Here is a 20,686-nt window from a genome sequence, read left to right on the forward strand (position 1 = left end):
CTGACATGAAATAGATGGGATGTTTGGTAACGAGAATTTAAGGAGGGTTCCACCACCATATTCATCAAGTTAAATGCATGGTTTCCAGATAATGTTTGGATGATCAAGGATGCTTATTTGTTGCATTTGTAGCGTCCGACACCGTCTATTGTGTGGTTCGTCAAATATCATTTAGCATATTTTAGAGCTGTTTTAGGTCATGCTAAACAAGATAAAATGGCAAAGATTGTTCTGTTTATAAGAATAATTTTTAACTTCCATCGAGACCTGTCAATTTTGGCTGACACATGTCAATTTCCATGAAGACCAAAGACCAAAGTTTGATTCCTTGCTATGCATCCAAAAAAAAAAACTGAAGCTTATTGATTTTGACCAACACGTGTCAACTTCCATATGGAATGAAGTTTGAAGTTCGATTTCTTCATCCGCAGCCACATAACCAAAAAACCCTATATATCCAGAAAATATTAATGTCGCGCATTCTATCAATAAGATAAGTTGAAGAGTAAAAGAAATGGATCAATCATCACTTGTAATACGTATGAAATATCTATGTTTAGAATGAACCTTACTGTTCCAAACATGCGTGACAACACGTCACTAGATTTTTTATATTGTTAAACCATATTATAAATGGTTTTCTTACTTGTGTGATAGTTTCTAGGTGTATAATTATGCTTATTAGAGTATTTCCTAAAGTTCCATCTTAAATTTCTTATGATTTGGCCGACACTTCGAATTTATAGCAGACACACGTGTCATGTCATATCCGACACAACACCCATGTCCACACATGTTGACACTCCTTTAGACACTTTACGTGTAATGCTAGAAGTGTTGGTAATTTTATATGTATGTATGTGTATGAGTGTGACACTATTTCTAGATTTTTACGGTTTGCCAAGTTAGATACCTCATATCTGTGTCAAAACTCAACACATGAATCCATGTCCACAAATCATGATTATATGTGCTTTCCATTTTAGGCGTGTCCCCGTTTCTAAATTTTGGGAGTTCGCCGCGTCCGACACTTCTTGGCCGTGTCGAAACGCAACACTCGTGCCGTGTCCACAAATCATAGTAAATTTCAATTGTTTCCATGGACTTCCATAAACTTCCACGAAGTACTTCAACTTATAAGTTATAACCATTAAAAAAAAGTACTTCCACTTGTATGGGAACCAAAGTCCGGACGAGAACCAATCATTGAATTCTTGCTTATAAGTACAAGGGACAATAAAGTAAATATAGTTGTTCTCAATTATGAACCACTTTTCATGTTTACTTGCAACCATCAACAAAGCAGATTTATACATCGTCCATATTTTTTTTTGAAATGATATACATCGTCCATATTAAAATGACATGGTCCTATCAACCGTTCAACTGAAGTATTTAACTGCTGCACTTGTTGAGCTTTTAAGGGAGGGAATAATGCTTCTATTATATCAACATATCTATCAACCCATCAATGCCATCACAAAGCATAGGGACAGTCCTTTTACAAAAGCCCCTACAAGAGCAACTTATTCAACATAGAGATATGAGTTCCAAACAGCAATTTTAAGAGGACCTAAAAGTGCTATGTATAATTTGTATGTTGCTTATTTTGAAATTCAAGAATACCTTCTGATGAAAAACTCTCCATGCTGATCTTGAAGAATTCCATAAACCATCCAAGATGCCAGTTGCTGATACATGACCTGATGCCCATGCCAAAGAAGCCTATGATTTGAAACATGACAACAAACAAATCAAATGAGAGTAAGTCTGCATTTCATCACATGTTCATATCTCAATTCTCTCATTTTAAAGATAATTTGACGCAATCTAGATACCGTGAATCAACGAAGTATATTAAACTTCTTGAGAGTTGAAGCAAAAGAATTGCATAAACATTAGAGACAAAATTCAGCCAACAGAGATTGATCATGAAATTGGTTAAATTTGAATAAAAGCTCCAAGAGCAACAATGAAAAGAAAAATAATAGATTAGATTAATTTTTCTTTCCCCGAACAATCTTCAAAACTTAAATTAGAAAGACTCTCACCAAGGTTTAATATCATTTTCAAAAGATTGGAGGTTTCCAAAACCATCTAGAAAAGTTTTTTAAATCCAGAAAACCAAACAAAAAAACCAATTGATAAAAGGATCCCTTCAGGAACTTTCCGGAGCTTGTCATCAGCAGTTTTCATTTTGGGTCGTCTGCATCTCCCTTTGTTCTTTCGTTGTGTTCGAGCAGACCTTTGGGACTGTTTTGAAACGGAATTCACACCAGCATCAGTCTAGAGCATAATTAACCCAAAATAGTTACATAAGTTCCATGGCAGAGATGCCAAATTTTCTGTGTAGATACATGTATAATGCCAAACAGTTTTTGGAAAACTTGATTTCAGTTAGCATAATAGCTACTTTGGGGAAATAAGCAAAGGGAGACTAAAATGTCATGGAAGCTCCTCCATCTCTGAAACTGAAAAACACAGGTTCTTCCTGAACCACTCAGTCCCCCTTTGCTTAGTTTCGAGAAATTGGCAAAGGGAGACTAGAATGTCATATAAGCTCCATCTCTGAAAAACACACCTGAACAGAGTCTGACATAGTGTGTGCAGTTATCAGAGAGACTCAGCTGGAAGTGAAAATGGACTGAATCCATTGACCTACATTTCCAGGTTCTAACTAGTTCTCCTTCATAGAGACATACATATTTTGGATTCTCGGCCAAATGAAAATAATCTTTTTTCTTTTTGGAGTTTGGGTCGCTTTTAAATCTGCCAGATTTGGTTTATTGATCCATGGCTTATGTGAGAATATCTAAAATAAGAAAATTCAATTCTCCAAACAAGGACAAATTAAATACAAAGAATTCTTGGTAGAAATTAAGTCAATTCAAATGCAACTTTCTAACTATGATACCCGGACACTTGTCTACACCTAAGATACCAAGTTAGCCACATGTGATACCAACACTTGTACATGAATACGTTTATTGGTCAAATTTAATACCATCTTGCAAAATGTTTCCTTAAATTATCATTTTTTTTTCTTGTTTGTGTTGCATATTTTTGATATAATTTTGAGTACATGAGTTGTAGAGATACTATAATCAATAAAAAATTTATTCTATTCAATAAGTGAAATTTAGTCAAGTTTCATAAAAAAAAAATCATATATGCATTATGTCTTTTCTCATAGTATGTGATACCAGTATACTTATCCGTATCCTTCTTTTTTTTTGAATGGTAGATTATCTTCGTGTTTAATACTTATCCGTATCCTAGATTTCAGAAAATGTTATGCCCCGTAACCCTGTTATCTCTTTGTCTGTAGTTGTAAGTTGTAACCATATATGTATTGGGTTATCTCTTTGTCTGTACTTGTAACCATATCTGTACCTGCGAATTTCCAATAGATTTTGGTGACCAGAATACTAGCCTTGTTAAGTGTTCAAAGACACTAGTTACATATTTTTAATATAATGTGTCTCATGTTATATGGTGTGTTTTCTATTTATTTAGGTCATTTAATTCATAGGGGTATATGTGTCATTATGTAAATATCACTTAAGTGAATAATATAAGGCATGCCTCACACATCGAGCATTGGTATATGTGTCATTATGTAAATATCACTTAAGTGAATAATATAGGGCATGCCCCACGAATTGAGCACACCCTCATTACAATGTTTTTCCTCCCTCTCTTTCGCAATTTCTTCCTTTCTTACCTTTCCTACTTTTTTAACTTCTCTCATTTCAAAAGAGTATATTAGCAGGATAATATCCAAATAATCCGAGATCATATACTTCTACTCCTTCAATCCACAACAAGTCAAAGAGGAATTACTTTGGAGTGACAAGGACAAAACCCCATCTTCCCTGGGCTGTGCAGCAGACCTCATGGACTGTTTGAAGAGGTATTACGCACAGTTTTAAGTTTCAGTTTCGGTACGCACGAGAACAAAAACATTTCGGTGGAAATTTTAATGGAAATCTTGTAAAATCACAAAAACGTATGGAAACATATGCAAATGCTGACCATTTAAGATGAAACTTTGGGAAATGCGAGAATAAGCACAAATATATACTTAGAAACCATCACATAAGCAAGAAAGCCATCCATAATGGCTTAATCACATCGAACACTTAGTGACATGTGTTGTTGAACATGACTGGAATAGTTCTCAGGGTGACCACAAAAAATCATTATAGAGTACAATTTTTCTATTGCATAACTGATCTGCGGTTGGGATTTTAACTTGGACGAACAACCAAAGGAAGGCCCACCACCCATGAAGATGGATCAGGGTCCCAAATCACGAGAATTTGAGCTGTATTTTGTGGAACGGATGAGAAGGGATTTAATTGAGAAAAGGACAGGGATATTGGGAAACCAAATAACCTCGTAATAAATTCCCTGGATAATATGAAAGTGATTTGGAGTTTAGAAGGAGAAATAAATTCGGTTGAGGCTCAAATAGAAAGGCGAACATAGGTTTAAAGTTGGATTTTGACCTTTCTGTCAATATATTTGGATACCAAAGTCCTGGTCTTTATGGCTTTCTTGAACACAATGAGGAATTCATCCACTAGGGAGGAATCTTGCACAATTTATCAAACCATAAGAAAGTATTGGTTCCATTTCCAATGTCAAAGTGGATATGTTAAATAAAAGCGAAGAAAATAGGCTTACAAGACTTCCATAGGTGGGAGCGGTACGAATACTGCGGAGGGATTTTTTGAGGAACTGGTCTTTGGCCCAGAAAAATCTCGTCTGAAGGTCATTTGTATAAGCAAAAGCCTCCATCTCCATTCCGTTAAATGGGCAGAATTTCGGGTTGTGGTCATTTTGAGGCCTAGGCCCTGCCTTTTTGGGAAAGAAAGTTTGGTTCCAATTGACTAAGTGCATTTTCCTAAGCATAGATCGGCATTCCATAAGAATTCCTTTGAATCCTTTTGACCTAATGGGGAGCTCGGGGAGGAATTTTCAACATAAAGAGAAAGCATGTGGGATATCAGAGAGGGAAGCCTTGATAAGAGTTACTCAACCTGGAAGGTAAATGTTTCTTCCCACCTTCCATGAATCGATTCTTAAATCTATCCTCTAAATAACAATCCCAATCGTGAATGCTTAGCCCTCCATAGAAAGGCGGGCCAAGATATTTAATTGGGAGAGCAGAGGATTCCACTCCCTGTACAGAGTCCAGCAACACAGAGTCCAGGAACAATGTTAATTCATTTCTCATGTTAACGCCACAAAAATATGATTAGGATTTATAATTTATTAATTCTCTGGCCCTTCGTTTCTTCAATTCGTAAGTACAGCTATTTAGCTTTTTTTTACCATCTAGCTACCTTTTTTAACATCTAATCTATTTCAGTCGGCTTCAATTTTTTTACCTCCTTTCTATTCAACCAAAACTTTTTTTTTTACCTCCTTTCTGTTCATCCAGGACTTTCTTAAACCACTCTCTCAAAATCCCTAAATTAACATAAGTACATGATGGAAACTTTTGCATCATCTTACAATCAACATCAGAATCACATTTCACTTTAGATTCGCATTTCACAAAGAACCTTTTTTGGTAAGTTTTCACAAAGAACTTAATGCCTCATTTTAGTTTCATATCCATTTACCAACATTGTGGCTTGAGTCAGTAATGTGTGACTCATCCAAGTTGGACCAACTCAAGAAGCATGAGTCTGCTTAGAAGTTTAGGCCAGATCACTCTGCTAGTTTTCATAACATTGAGTGCAACTTAATGAGCACTTTTCCACTAATAGGAAGGAACAAGGTCAAAAGTCTCAGTTTGTCATAAGAATAATTGCAATAACTTGATGCAAGAAAATTTTTGCAAGATCAAATTACCTGTCTATAGCCAATTTACAAGAAATAAAAAAAAACAATTATGTACCTTTGGAAACACGCTTGTAATTCAGGCACTCCACAATGGCTACGTTTGTGCAAAAGGCTTAGAAGTTTTCCTCCTCGGATATCATCACACTCAAGCTCAACAATAAACTGATGAAGAGGGGGCAACAGCACATCAAACTGTGAGAAAACCAACCATAGAAATTCATCAGGAACAGCAAACAATATAAAGTTTTAGGAGAATTTTAAGTATAGAAAAAGGCAGGGCTTGGGATTAGAAATAATGGGAGCTTGCAAAACAGCATGATTTTCGCTGAAGGCACAGCGGCTGAAATAGCTGCTCCAAATAAAATAAAAGCTACTAAAACAATAATATGCATTATTCCGCTTTCACTTGGTCTCTGTTAAGTACTCATAAACCTGATAGGGCCCATCACAAGTGTTTAAGTGTTGTTTATGTTGTTTATGTTATATAGGATGGGGCCCATCACTGGTTAACTTTTTTTATTTTTTGAAAATGATCACTGGTTAGATTAATAATGGCATACTTGTAATAAGCTACAGATCACTAATAAATAATAAGATGAAAATATAAAATAAGATGATTTTCATGGGGTGGCCCAACATACATGGATTTTCTTTTTCTTTTTTCTTTTTTTTTTCTTTTTTTTTTGTTGAATGGAAGAAATTTATTAATGAGGAAAAAACAGAAAAACCACGACTGAGATGGTCAATATAAGGCGGGAAAGCGAATACAAGCATAGATGCAAAGACGGACTCCTAGTACATAGTCAAGGGGGTACAAAGTAAAAAAATTCTAACCTTAGATAATCCTGCTCTATGTAGCCTATCGGCTTCACTATTGACTCTCTTGACATATGGGTACGAAATGAAGGATACAACCACTTTGTCATGAATCTCATCAAAAAAAAAGTGCAAAACTCCATGGAAATGGGTGGGACCCAATGAGCCACCTTATCATATTGAGGGAGTCTCCTTCCACTATCACATAATCCAAGAAAATGTTCTCCACGAACTTGATACCTTGTAGGCCCACCCTAACTTCAGCCTCATTAGAGTCTATGGTACCAATGAGGCCCGAATAAGCCCGCCTCGTAGACCCCCTCTCGTCTCTCAAAAGCCCACCTATACTAGCTAGCCCGAGGTATCCCAAGCTGGATCCATCAATATTAAGCTTCAAATGTCCTTGAGGCAGAGGATCCCATTCTTAAGACGAACAGATCACAGGCTCAAAGCTAACGCAAACCTCCTTCCACCCATACCACAAATCGTAGGCTGACACAAATCTAAAGCAAGGCAATATCCTTACCCAAGAGATGGTTAAGTCTATCACCTTTAAGAATAAATAGTGGGAGCTCTTTACCCAGCCTCCGAAAACTGGCATTCCTCTCCTTCCATAATACCCACATCATTACTAGGAGAATTACATTCCATTGTATCTTTCCCTTTTTCCGCCATGGAAATACGAACCGGCTTTCTAATAGGTCAATTGGTCTTGCAAGAAAAAACCTAGGTGATACCAAATCTACACAAGATTCTACTCCAACACACACATGAATTTTCGTCTCCCAATATTTCTCTCATATTCTTCTTACACTTTTTCTATTTCTTACAGTTAGAGATCACTAATATATAATAAGATGATGTTCTCATTTCAATGGGGTTACCCTAAACCCACACGAATTTTCTTTGCCTCCCAAGATGGGTTTGAGAGATGAACTCGGGTGTTGTTGTGGGAGATAAGTGGACGTTACACAGAGGTGTAAAACACCAAAATCTAGGATGTGGGTGAGGCATGATCCACGAGGATTCAACTGTTAGGGAATGGAAGATGGTAGCATTGTGGAAGGGATTCAAGGGACTGTTGGTGGGTTTTGGGTTCAGGATGTGGAAGAAAAGGCTAGGGTTAGGGTAACAATTTTGGGAAGATGATGGTAAAGATGGAAGAAGAAAGAGTAGTGTTAGGGTTTGAGAAGAGAAAGGGGCGGATCTGTTGAAAGAGGGACAGAAAGGGAGATGGGAAAAAGAAAAAAAGCGATAGGGAGAGATGAAGAGAGCTGGGATCTTAGGATCTTTTGCTCTGAAACCAAATTGATCTGGCCCAGAATAGGACAAATAAGAGAAAGAGGGGAAAAAAGAAGAAGAATAGAAGAAAAGAAGGGGAAGAGATTAGAAGAAAGAAGAGAGAAGACAAGAAACTAGAGGGCAGAAATAGAAGAATAGGAGGAGGAGGAGAATAATAAGGGAAGAAGAGAAAGAGAACAAGAGGAGGGATAGGGGAGAATCTCTGTTCTCAATTCATTAATTCATTATCAAAATCTAAAAACCCTAATACATGAGGGCCTATATATAGGCATTTAAATAACTTGAAAATAAAAATAAAATTTCTAAAATCTAAAACATATAAATAGAAGCCCTAGAAACTAGATGACAAGGAAATAAAAATCCTAAAAGTTCAAATGGGCAAATACGCCGCTTATTGGGTCTACAATACGCATCAGTATGCAACAAAAATAATAATAATATACCTTTAACAAAAGCTAGGTAATCCACTATACAAGGATTTGGCTAAACAAAAAGTAGATAAATAGTCTTGAAGTATGTTGTTTAAAAGCACAAGCCTATAGTATTACAAGATGTAGTTACTAAGCCCCTATTCGTTTTGGGTATTAAGAATTGATTTTTGAGTCCAAAACGAACAGGGCCTAATTATACCTTCAACCCATAGTTAGCAAAATGCCATTTTAAACAATATTCTTCTGTGGAAAAACAAGTGTTTTGTAGGTTTGCCGTTTAATACTCCATTTAAAAATTTTACAGCAAAAACCCTCTGTTTCTTTAATGAAAATATTTAAAACACATTTTAAACATATTAAACGCTTTTTTTACCAACTTTTCAGCTTTACCCCCACTATATTTTGTAAATGACAAAATTTTAAACAAAGGAATGATAGATGCAAGGGGGGCATGCATAAAGAGCTAGAAAAGGGCTCTTGATTGGATCCATTTCATTTTTTGTAACGTTTTAAAATCGGCGAAAAATTAAATTCGGTTGCACTTAATGATGTGGATCCAATCGAGGGCCCTTTTCCTGCACTTTATGCAAGGGTGCCCTTGCATCTATCATTCCTCTTTTAAACATATTCTATTTGACCCTTTTCACTACCTTTTTTTAACACACATTGTATTAAACTCAAATTTTTTTCAACCCAACTCCTCCCTCGTACCGAACTGCCCACACATACATGTGGAAAGGAAAGAAATAAATGATGGCAACCGACAAGCAGATAGCCATCTCAATTATAAAACCACATGTCCAAATTCCAGGGAATACAGAGAATTATTCTAGGTAAAAAAAATAGCTGATTCTCTTCAACTTTAGTCTAAATAAAACAACCCAAGGAGAAAAACCAAAATAAAACACTCAAAATATTTGAAGAAAAAAAAAACAAATCAACAACTCAATTACCTATAAGATGACAATCATGTAAAGAGAGAGATTAAAAAACCCTCGATTAATTACACAAAGAACCACATCCATGTGCCGCATTTAATACTTTTAGGTTTGCTTGAATCAACGGAGAATTTAATCTAAAACTAAACATATATTAAATTTATGTGAAGAACCCCTCTCATTCATCTTCAAACATCACTACGATCTTTATTCAACATGGTGTAAACAAAGCATCCAGCCAAGATAAATCAAGTAATTAATAAGATAAAAGAAAGTGATCTAACTTACATCAAACAAACCTTATTGAGACCTTGAGTTATAGTTGCCAAAATGGGCGTAGGATCTGACAGCAAATTCTGCTCGATCTGCAGAACAGCGGATCTGTAAACCGATAAAATCTCCACAACGCCATTAGCAATTGCCCTACGGTACACGCTAGGCTTACGTTTTTCCCCTTTCAACAACTCGGGAGTTCGCAACAAGGGAGACTCGTCTGCACAGAGTATCCAACTCAAATCTCGAGATTTGGCCGCGAAGCGATTGAGCTCCCTATAATAAAACCCTAAAGGGATGAGCTTTTCAATCGCGTCCCTGCAGGTATCAAATTATCAACAATTCAATACAAACAAAGCCCTAAAAAAAGGGTTTTTGGGTTTTCGACGTCAAACCCTAAAGGAATGAAGATAGCTATCGCGATATCAAACTCTCAGAAAAAAGAAAGGCAAGGATTTTTACTTCTATGGTGAGAAAAAAAAGGGAAAGAGATTGATAGATCTATTTACCTTTCGAAGGGTTGGATGAAGGAGAGATCGGGGGCGAGTTTGAAGGTGGAATGGGGTGAAATGTGGGCGTTAGGGGATAAAGGTATGTGGAGGGTTTCTTCTGGATGCTCCCGCTCGTCGACGATGAGATCGCCGGTGTATCCGATCAGAGCTAACAGGAGCTCCTGCAGCATTTTCTCTTTAAGAGCTAAAACAAGTAATCATGCATAATTTCCCTATAAACCACCATGAGTACACGTTTGTGCTTCTGTTTTAGGGCTTCTGTTGGCAACGTCCCTCGGTTTTTTTTTTCCCCACACGCGACTTGCACGTTCTCCTCGGAAAATAATTCGATTCCGTGCAGAAAGCTCGGATATACAACCGCGGAAATGAGGCCAACACGTAGGATAAAAAGGAAACTTCACGCTTTCCCTATCCGAGCAACAGAACGACATTTTTAGTGCGTTTCCGCGGAAAATGTACCCATTTTCCTTTCCGTTTCCATAGAAAATGTGATTTTCGTTTGGGAAAAGAAAACAAATCCCCTCAAAATAAAGCCTTCGACCCCCCTTTTATAATAAAACGTTATATTTGTGCCCCCTATTCTTCTCAATACAACCTCCTTCAAATACAATTCACTCCCCCTCTTAAGCACAATAAGGCCTTCAGATGGTACTTCTTCATTCTCAAGAGCATATTAAAATGGATACTTCACTCCACTTTTGTGTTGAATATAAATTGTATGCTTTCATCCTTTTCCCCTGGGCAACCCGGAATCGAATAAGACCCCCGCCCCCCTCTCCCTTCTGAATATTAACTAGAGAATGACAAATGCACTTAATCAGCTCGTCTTGTTAAGCATTTTTTATTGGATTTTCCTAAAATTTTATAAGAACCTAATTGGGATCCTTAACTATTCTAGAGTTAAATTTGGGACATTACTTCGCTTATTTGAAGGAATTTTTATTCAAAATTAGGGTTTAGGGTTCGGTCAAAATGGGTGTCTACTTTGATTACAGCAACAATAACATCACCAATGAGCATATCGGCGATTACTAGCTCCGATTATTCGAATACACATCAATTCTCGAGCCCCGTTGTTATCCGCTACAAGGTAGCTTGCAAAGGTTAAATTTGGGACACTACTTCGCTTATTTGAAGGAATTTTTATTCAAAATTAGGGTTTAGGGTAGACCTGGCAAAAATTGACCCGGACCCGCGGGTCGACCCGGCCCGCCCGTAATTCCAGGGTCCGGGTCAAGATGTTGTGACCCGTTTCTATCGTGACCCGCGGGTCAACCCGGCCCGTCAAAACTGCGAGGGTCCGGGTGGACCCGCGGGTGCCCGTAAAAAACTAAACAGAAAAAAGTCGTTTTTTTTTTTCCCATATAACTTTTTTTTTCCCATATAACTTTTGGGTTTCTGAGATTTACAAAATAGGGTTTGGTTCTCTTCGTCTTCAACCTCCAGAAGCGTCGCCAGTCGCCACCTCTCCACAGGTACGGCTCTCTCTCTCTCTCTCTCTCTCTCTCTCTCTCTCTCTCTCTCTCTCTCTCTCTCTCTCTCTCTCTCTCTCTCTCAATGGTGTCCCAGCGTAGTTTTTTTTTTAAAATAACTTGAAGCTTAGATCTCTTGGTGTCCCACTGTCCCAGCTTAGTTTTTTATTTTTTAATAATGCCAATTTTATGTATGGTTTCTAATCCAGAAATAAAAAACTCTAATCAAGATTCAAAACCGGATTGAGAAATACAAGTTTTGGGGATTTTGTTTCCTGATTTTTAGGGATTTAACCCTCATCTCCACTTGGAGACCGATTTATCATGAAAACAAATTGAGAGAGAGAGTGAGTTTAGGAGGGTTTGTAGGCATTTTGGAAACTAATGGGTGTAATATCTTAAGAATTGGACGAAAAAGTAAGTGTGTGTGTAAGAGAGAGAGAGAGTTTAGTGTAGTTTTAATATATGAGGCAAAAAAATGGCTAAGATTCAAGAAGGTTAAAAGAGACGGGAAGTGTGAAAAAAAGGTAGCGAGGATATCATTCTCCTTGGCTAAAAATGTTGAAAGTTATGCAGATAAAATTAAAAAAAGAGGGAAAGAAAAGTGAGTTTGAGAACCATTTCTTACATAGATTAGAGGGCTAGGATCATCCTATGGAAATGATTTTTTGGGCTGAACCTATTTATGTCATTGCCCATCACATGGACGGTTTGGATCATCCTATTACAGTGTGTAAAAAATAGGAAAAATGTAGGCATAAGAACAGGGAAAAAATAACAGAAAACGTGTAAAAAAAGGCAAAAAACCCGGGTGACCCGCGGGTCGACCCGGCCCGTACGGGCCGGGTGCGGGTCCAAGGTCCGTGACCCGTAAAATTTCCCGGGTCACTTTGACCCGGCCCATTTGACCCGGACCCGTACGGGCCGGGTCAAATCCGGCCCGGCCCGCCCGTTTGCCAGGTCTAGTTTAGGGTTTGGTCAAAATGGGTGTCTACTTTGATTACAGCAACAATAACATCACCAACGAGCATATCGGCGATTACTAGCTCCGATTATTCAAATACACATCAATTCTCGAGCCCCGTTGTTATCCGCTACAATGGTAGCTTACAAGGCTCATAACCTTAGAGAGAGAGGAGGGGGTGAGGGAGGGAGGGTTTGGCACCAACCTTTTTCGGTTTTGATGCTCCGCCCCCGCTATAAGGTGGACCTTGCTCAAAAATGGATTGACCTTAGGCCATGTTCATTTTCGAATTTTGAGAATGGATTTTGAGTCCAAAATTGATTATTGCACTCAAACTTCTTTTTTTATTATTATTAGAAATTGGGGTTAGGTAGACCCCAACCACGGATACAGAGAGAAATTGCACTTAAGCTTGACCATGCTCGCTTTGGATTTTTCGTATTGATTTTGAGTTCAAAATTGATTATTATGTCATATTTGTTTGGGATTTCGAGAGCCAATTGTGAGTCCAAAAATGATTGTTGGAGTCAAAGTCACTAATCAGTTTTGGACACAAATCAGTTCTCAAATTCCAAAACAAACTGGGCCTTAGACACAAAATTAAATGCAATTTTGAGTGTATTAAGCAGTTTTGGACTCAATCAATTCTCAAAATCCAAAACAAACTAATAGGGCATTAATCCTCCAATTGAAGGCTTTTTAAGGGTCCGTCTATTTTGACTTTTGGTAACTTATTCTAAGTCCACTGCTTATTGGACTCAAAGCCCTATTTGTTTGGGATTATAAAAACTTATTATTGGACTCAAAATTACGGTTATTTTGAGTCCAATAGTTAGTTCTTGACTCACAATCAGTTCTCAAAACCCAAAACAAGGAGGGCTTGATTGGGTGAGAATCGATTTATCTTTTTTTAAGTTTGAGTAGGTAGACAACTGCTCTAAATCAATCCTTGACAATAGAGGAATTACATTCTACTATTGCATTGTATTTCTCAGTACATCTCCATTCACGATTACAACAGGCATATAAAGTCGTTTACAAATTTAAAATCCCATGATTAAGGGTGTCATAAGAATCAGAATTAGGCAAGACTATCAATACAACGAGATAAATATACAAGGTTCTATAATAGGCAGGGGAAAGGTTTTCAATACAGCAAGGCAAATATACAAGATTCTCATAATAGACATGGGAGTGGATTTGGTCATATCCAAAAATCTCTCAAAGATGAGAGAATCATTCCAATATCACAATATTGCCCCTCAAGTTGGAGCGTTGAAATGTGAAATACAGGTGTGACAATCCAAGAGGGGGGTGAATTGGTCAATTCGAAATTTTAGGCTTAATTAAGTGGAAGATTAAAAGTTAATCCATTAATTAAGCACTAATTAATCTAACCCTTGTTCAAATAGGCATATTAGTGAAAGCAAGGATTTAGACATTCTAATTAAGTGCCTATACTGACCCTTGTTCCATTAAAAACATAAACAAGTTAGGGTTAGAGATTACCAATCACCACACGTGTAAGAGAGAGACAGAGAGAGAGAGAGAGAAGAGCAAACATCCACAAGGCACATGATTTATAGTGGTTCGGTCTATCACAAGACCTACTCCACTCTTCCAAGTTTACCTCCTTGGGATATCCACTAAAATGTTGAAGCCGTACACCCGACTCCTCCATCTCCAAAGGGAACAAACCCTTTCTGCACGAAGCCTTGGCGGGGTGACACACCCTCGCACATGATTCACCTTTCTTCACGGGCCGAATCGGAGACTCTCGTCTTCAACTTTCTTCACGGGCCAAAGAGGAGACCCTTGTCTTCACCTTTCTTCACGGGTCGGAGAGGAGACCATCGTCTTCACAATTCTTACCGGGCCAAAAAGAAGACCCTCAATGAAGAACAAATATAATGAAAAACACTCAATGCCTCTTAAATAGGCGGATTACAACTTTGTAAGCTCACATTCACTCCAAAAGAATAAGCAAAGAAAAGCCCTATGGAGTGCCTCTTGAAAGAATGTAGAAATGAAAGCTCAAAGAGGTTTTGCTTTTAATTTTCAAAATGAAGCAGAAAGAGAAATGTGATTTGATCTTTCTCAAATGTTCAAAAGCTTGTAGAGATAGGTTTTAATCATGTATATATAGTATATTTGAAAATATGACCGTTTGGGGTAAAAGTGTAAATAACTGGCTTGAAAAAGTCAAGCAGAAAACGCCCCAACGGCTAGTTTGCCCAACCGTCGCGGTCGACAGAGCCACCGCGGTCGCCCGCCCCTTTCGGGCACCCTTTTATATTTTCAAATTTCTTACCGTCACGGTCGATCGGTCCAATGGCTATCGTCCGGCGAGGCTAACCTGTTAGCTCAAAAATTCGGCTCAAAAACCTATCTGCGGGCGACCGACCCATTGCGGTCGTCCGCCAAGCCCAAACTGGATGTTTTCTGGATTTCCACAAAATCAATCCACGGTCGACTGGATTGGCCCGGTCAACCGGCCCGATAAATTTCAAGATGTTCTAGCGGTCGCCCGGCAAAGCCCGGTCAACCAGCCCTCTATAAAATTCCATTTTTACTTTAAAAGTTCAGGGGCTTTTGAGCCATGGTCTTTGGGCTTAAGTCCTAGGTTTTCAAACACTTTTTTGGGTGTGTGTATGGTTTTCAAAGATGTGAAAAGTTAAGTATGAAAACCATTTGAAAACCTTTTGAAAGTGCATTTAAATATAAAATCAAGAGGACTCCAAATACATTCTAAAAGTGAATATCATGAGTATTCTTGGAATATCTTGGCTCCTTTGCACTTTCTTGGACTTCTTCGGCTTGAGAGTGAACTTCTTGAACTCGTTCCAGCTCTTGTGAATCCTTCCAATCTTCAATGCATGTTGTAAGGTACATGAGGGTCACCAATGGCATGTTTAACTCCAAGCTTCTTCTTGACACTTGCTTAGGGAACTTGTGGAATCTTCACGATGAGCTTCCTGATTTGAACATCTTCAAATGAGGATGTCTTCACCGTAGGTGCAAGCTCTTGGTTCCTTTGATCTTTGATCCACAAGCCATGTGTTGAGAAGAGTTGTGTAATGGCGATTATGACATGAAAATCCTGTATATAACACAACACCTCAAAGCGACACATCAGTCCATAAATGCTAATCAATTTGATTTGCTAACATCAAAACAAGAAGGTAAGGTGAATGATTGAACCCATGGGAATCCTTGGGCTTACAAAATGCAAGTGTGACAATCCAAGAAGGGGGTGAATTGGTTAATTAAAAATTTTAGGCTTAATTAGATGGATTATTAAAATTAATTTACTAATTAAGCGCTAATTAATCTAACCCTTGTTCAAACAAGTAAGATAATGAAAGTTACGGTTTAGATGTTACTTTATGCTCGTATGCTCTAACCCTTGTTTTAATAAAACATAAATGCAAGCAAATGGTAGAGATTAACAATCACCACAAGTGCAATAGAGAGAGGAGGAAATGAAGCATCCACAAGGCACAAGATTTATAGTAGTTCGGTCTATCACAAGACCTACTCCACTCTTCCAAGTTTACCTCCTTGGGTACTCCACTAAAACAATGAGATTCTTCAATGGGCGAATCTCCAAGCCGTACACCCAACTCCTCCAATCTCCAAAGGGGACAAGCCCTTTCTGCACGAAGCCTTGCCGAGGGGACACACCCACTTACAAATGTCTTCTCCTTTCTTAACGGGCCGAAGAGTAGACCCTCACAATGTCTTCGCCTTTCTTTACGAGCCGAAGAGAAGACCCTCAAATACAATGAAGAAAATAAAATAAAAACTCTCTCAAAGCCTCTTAATAGGCGGATTACAACTTTCAAAGCTCACAAACACTTCAAGGTAAAATACAAATGTAAAGCCTATGGAGTTCCTCTTGATAGAATGTAAAAATCAAGTTCAAAGAGGTTTTACTTTTGATAAGAAGGTTTTGGCTCAAAGAAATGGGATTTGATATTTCTCAAATGTTCAAAAGCTTGTTTAGATAGTGTATATATAGTGTATTTGAAAATATGACCGTTTGGGGGTAAAACTAACAGGGTTGAAAAAGTCAACCTGCGCAAGCCCCAAGGGCTAGTTTGCTCGACCGTCGCGATCGACCGGGCCACAGTGGTCGCCTACCCCCATCGGACGCACTTTTATATTTTCAAATTTCTTACCTTCGCGGTCGACCAGCGCCATGGTGGTCGCCCGGCGAGGGCTACCTGTCTGCTCAAAATTTAAATAAAAAACTATCTCGGTCAACCGACCCACGGCGGTCGCCCGCCCAAACCCATGACGGAATGGTTATGATTCCACAGAACCATTTTTGCGGTCGCCCGGCTTACCCTGGTTGACCGGCCCACCTTTGTTCGGAGGATGCTGGAATTCCAGCCATCCTTCCGTGGTCGCCCTGGACACCTAGGTCGATCGGCCCTGTTTGAAATTCCTTTTTAACATTTAAAATTCAAGGGCTTTGGGCCATGGTCTTTGTGCTTTAGTCCTAGGTTTTCAAACACATTTTTGAGTGTGTGTATGATTTTCAAAGATATAAAAACTTAAGTATGAAGACCATTTGAAAACCTATTGAAAGTGCATTTTACAAAATATCAAGAGGACTCTAAATACATTCTAAAAATGACACCATTGAGTCTTCTTGAAATGTATCGACTCATTTGCACTTTCTTGGACTTCTTCGGCTTGTGAGTGAACTTCCTCAACTGATTTGGCTCTTGTGACTTCTCCTCCAATCTTCAATGCAAGTTGAAAGGTACATGAGATGTCACCATGGCATGTTCAACTCCAAGCTTCTTCTTGACACTTGATAGGGAACTTGTGGGATCTTGAACTTGAGCTTCTTAACTTTGAACATCCTCCAAATGGTGATGTCTTCACTGTGAGTGCAAACTCTTGATCATCATGTGTGCGGATCCACAAGCCATGTGTTGAGATGAGTTGTGTAATGGCAATTATGACATGAAATTCCTATATATAACACAACACCTCAAAGCAACACATCAATCCATAAATGCTAATCAATTTTGTTTGCTAGCATCAAAACAATAAGGTAAGGTGAATGTTTGAACCCATGGAAACCCTTTGGCTTACCAGCGTGAACATCGAGAACACCCAACTTGTTGGCAAGGGTTTTGAATTGTTCTTTTCCTAAAGGCTCCGTGAAAATGTCTTAGGAATGGTTTTAGTGTATTGATAACACCAAAGTGGGTCAATCAAGAATGAATTTAATAAGTTGACTCCACCCAAGTGTGTCAACTTGAAAGTGAAAATTTTTAAGTCACCATCAAAATTAGAATATTTTTTATGATTTGTTAAGGAATGTCCTACCCAAAGGTTGGCATTTCTTGTTTTGTTCTGCAACAAGAGTTTGCAGATTGGCACAAATTTGACCTTGAAATGATTTCCTTTATTTTTCGGACTCCAGCTATGGACTTGAAAACCGCATCCATGAATGAAATTTTTAAGGTAGAAACCATGGTCAGGTCCAACTTTCAAAAATGAAAAAAGTAGATCAAATCATTGATATCCTTTGAGGGAGTCGACGTAGAATTAAACAATCCTTGTCCACATGCAACCAATAGAGAGAAATTTGAGACTTGCAGAAAGGCTGACAAACTATGCAGCCTTTATATCAATAGATCTGTACTGAGGAGATAGGCAAAACTTTTAGCAGGTGCAAATCTGCTAAGGAGTTGATGACCAGTTTGGAGGCCAAATTTGCAGGGTCATCAAAAGCTCGGATGCACTCACTAATCAAGAACTTAATAAACACTAAGATGGCTAAAGAAGATGATGTCAGAGAGCACATCCTAAAAATGGCGGGGGGTCATAAATGACTTAGCTGCCATTGATTATACGTTCAAAGAAGAATCTATCACATATGTTGTTAAGAGAAGTCCTCCTCCTTTCTTTGACACATTCATGGTCAATTACAACACTAGTGACAAAACTTGCAATTTTGATGAATTGTTGAATCAATGCATACTTGATGCTTATCAAAAAAAGCGAATGTTGAAATTGCTATTGCAAACCTTAGTGAACACAAAAAGATGAATGGTGGGAAGCACTATAAGAAGAAGTATTCCAAGTCCCAACCCAATTTTAAACCGCGTTAGGGCAACTTCAAACGTCAACTTCAGAAAAATGCAAATTTTCCTAACAAAATGATTGTCAGTGATAAAGTGTGCTTCAATTGTGGAATTGTTGGACATGTCATGAAAAAACTGTCGCAAACCCAAGAAGCCTACTACACCATCCAACAAAGGTAAGGTTGAATCACTTACTTGCATTGAGGCAAACTTTATGAACGAACATTCAGACTCTTGGCGGATTGATGGTGGATGTACAACTCATATTAGTAATTCTGTACAGGAATTCGAAACGTTAAAAAGGACCGACCGGACCGAGGCGTACATCTACATGGGGAATAATGAAAAGGCCAAAGTCGAAGACGTAGGATGTTTTGAGCACGTATTTGGTGATGGAAAAACTTTAGTTTTAGATAACTTTATTTACTCCGATTATTTGGAGAAATTTGATTTCTATTTCTGCTTTAGATTCTCTTGGTTATTCTTTTCTCTTTGAACATGGAAAAGTAGTAATAAGGCGTGTAATTGAATTAATAGCCACTGGTTATAAATTTGATAAACTTTATAAGTTGTGTTTTGATGAATCCCTAAATGTTGAAAATCTGAGTTTGAGTAACATATTCAAACAGTCTATGGATATGTTAAATCACACTTTGTTGTGGAACTATAGATTATGTCATATTGGGAAGGATAGAATGTCACGTCATGAAAGAAATGGAATTCTAAACAACCTTGATCTTGATTTGTTGGGAGAATGTGGTGACTGCATCAAAGGAAAGCTCTCTAGGATACCATTTCCTCCCAAAGCTTCTCGAACAGATGAACCACTTAAGCTCATCCACATTGACGTATGTGGCCCTTTACTAGTTACTACCATTGATGGTTTTAACTTCTTTATTACATTCATTGATGGTCAAACACATTATGGGTACAATTTCTTACTTCAGAATAAATCCGATGATCTCCAAACATTTAATATCTTAAAAAGTGAAGTTGAAAATCAACTAGATAAGATTAAAATTATATTATATCAGACAGAGGAGGAGAATATTTTTCTAGGGATTTTGATTCATTTTGCTCGGAAAATGGAATTATTCATCAAATGTCTATGCCTCATTCTCCACAGCAAAATGGGTTGGCAGAACGAAGGGACAATCATGTCTACACCAAGTTCTTCCTACGTCCAATTCCTTGGTCTGAAAGATACTTCCTTCTACATTCAAAATGCATCATGCGTCAATACGGAGCCAAGCAAGAAGTCATTGAACCCATTGTTCGTTTCTTTCCTCCACAAGAGTTCTCCAATGACCTCGCCAAGACCATTACGTCTAAATGGAAAAGGAGGAAAACCATTCCCAATCGTGATTTGGTTACTCCCATGTACAAATGAAGTAGCAGTCAACTATTACTCCATACTCGGAATGGATGTCCTTCAGGAGACCACTTCCATCGGTCGTTGATCCGATCTACGTAGAAGACAGAGAACGTCTCTTTCTTTTCTTTTACCGATTTTTTTTGTAAATAGCCTGCTAAAGGCCTCCGTCTAAAAGAGAAAAGGAAATGTGAATAAAAAAAAAAATATGTGCACAGGTTTGTACTTATTCCTTTTGTTTGTCTCAAAATTTCCTTGTTACCTTCTGTAAGGAACAGACCATGTCTACAGAAATGATGTCCGAACGGATACGAAACTATGGTGAGTCAAAAACCTACTTATGGTTCAGTCATCTCACTCAGCATGAGCAAACCTTTCCCTTGTAAGATTCTATCCCAATAGATTGGAACCTCCTCAAAGCAGCGGCCAAATGCCGGGATCCCCGGTATCACGTCTTTCACTTTGGTCTGGAGGAAGTGTGTCCCACTTTTGAAGAATGTTGTACTCTTTTGCAGTATTTGCAAAACGGGCCCCCCATTCGTCCTAAACTTAGATATGGAATGAACAAATTCATGTGTCTTCGACTACTCTGTATGCCAAGACAAGACTCGAAGGACTATATGTCCTCAGACGGTCTTTACTT

General features: G+C 38.2%; 1 protein-coding gene across 2 annotated transcripts in view; it reads right to left on the reverse strand.

Moving 5' to 3' along the window:
* GCP4 (GAMMA-TUBULIN COMPLEX PROTEIN 4) overlaps positions 1-10,529 on the reverse strand; it is a 67,702-nt gene extending 57,173 nt beyond the window's left edge. Inside the window, exons 1-4 of one of the 2 annotated variants that reach the window (XR_013238291.1) lie at positions 10,126-10,529; positions 9,643-9,934; positions 5,912-6,048; positions 1,627-1,725 (exon numbers count right to left, since the gene is read on the reverse strand). Coding sequence is in view for 1 of the 2 variants with exons in the window: in XM_077366894.1 (XP_077223009.1) it covers positions 1,627-1,725; positions 5,912-6,048; positions 9,643-9,934; positions 10,126-10,298 (701 nt within the window). In the remaining variant the exon portion in view is untranslated. The remainder of the gene's footprint in view (positions 1-1,626; positions 1,726-5,911; positions 6,049-9,642; positions 9,935-10,125) is intronic. The other variant, XM_077366894.1, reaches the window with a different exon arrangement.
* Between the last annotated feature and the right edge of the window lie 10,157 nt (positions 10,530-20,686).

The sequence above is a fragment of the Tasmannia lanceolata genome, unplaced genomic scaffold (assembly GCF_043159265.1).
Source record: "Tasmannia lanceolata isolate RefF3 unplaced genomic scaffold, GAP_Taslan_0.1 ptg000023l, whole genome shotgun sequence".
Lineage (NCBI taxonomy): Eukaryota > Viridiplantae > Streptophyta > Magnoliopsida > Canellales > Winteraceae > Tasmannia > Tasmannia lanceolata.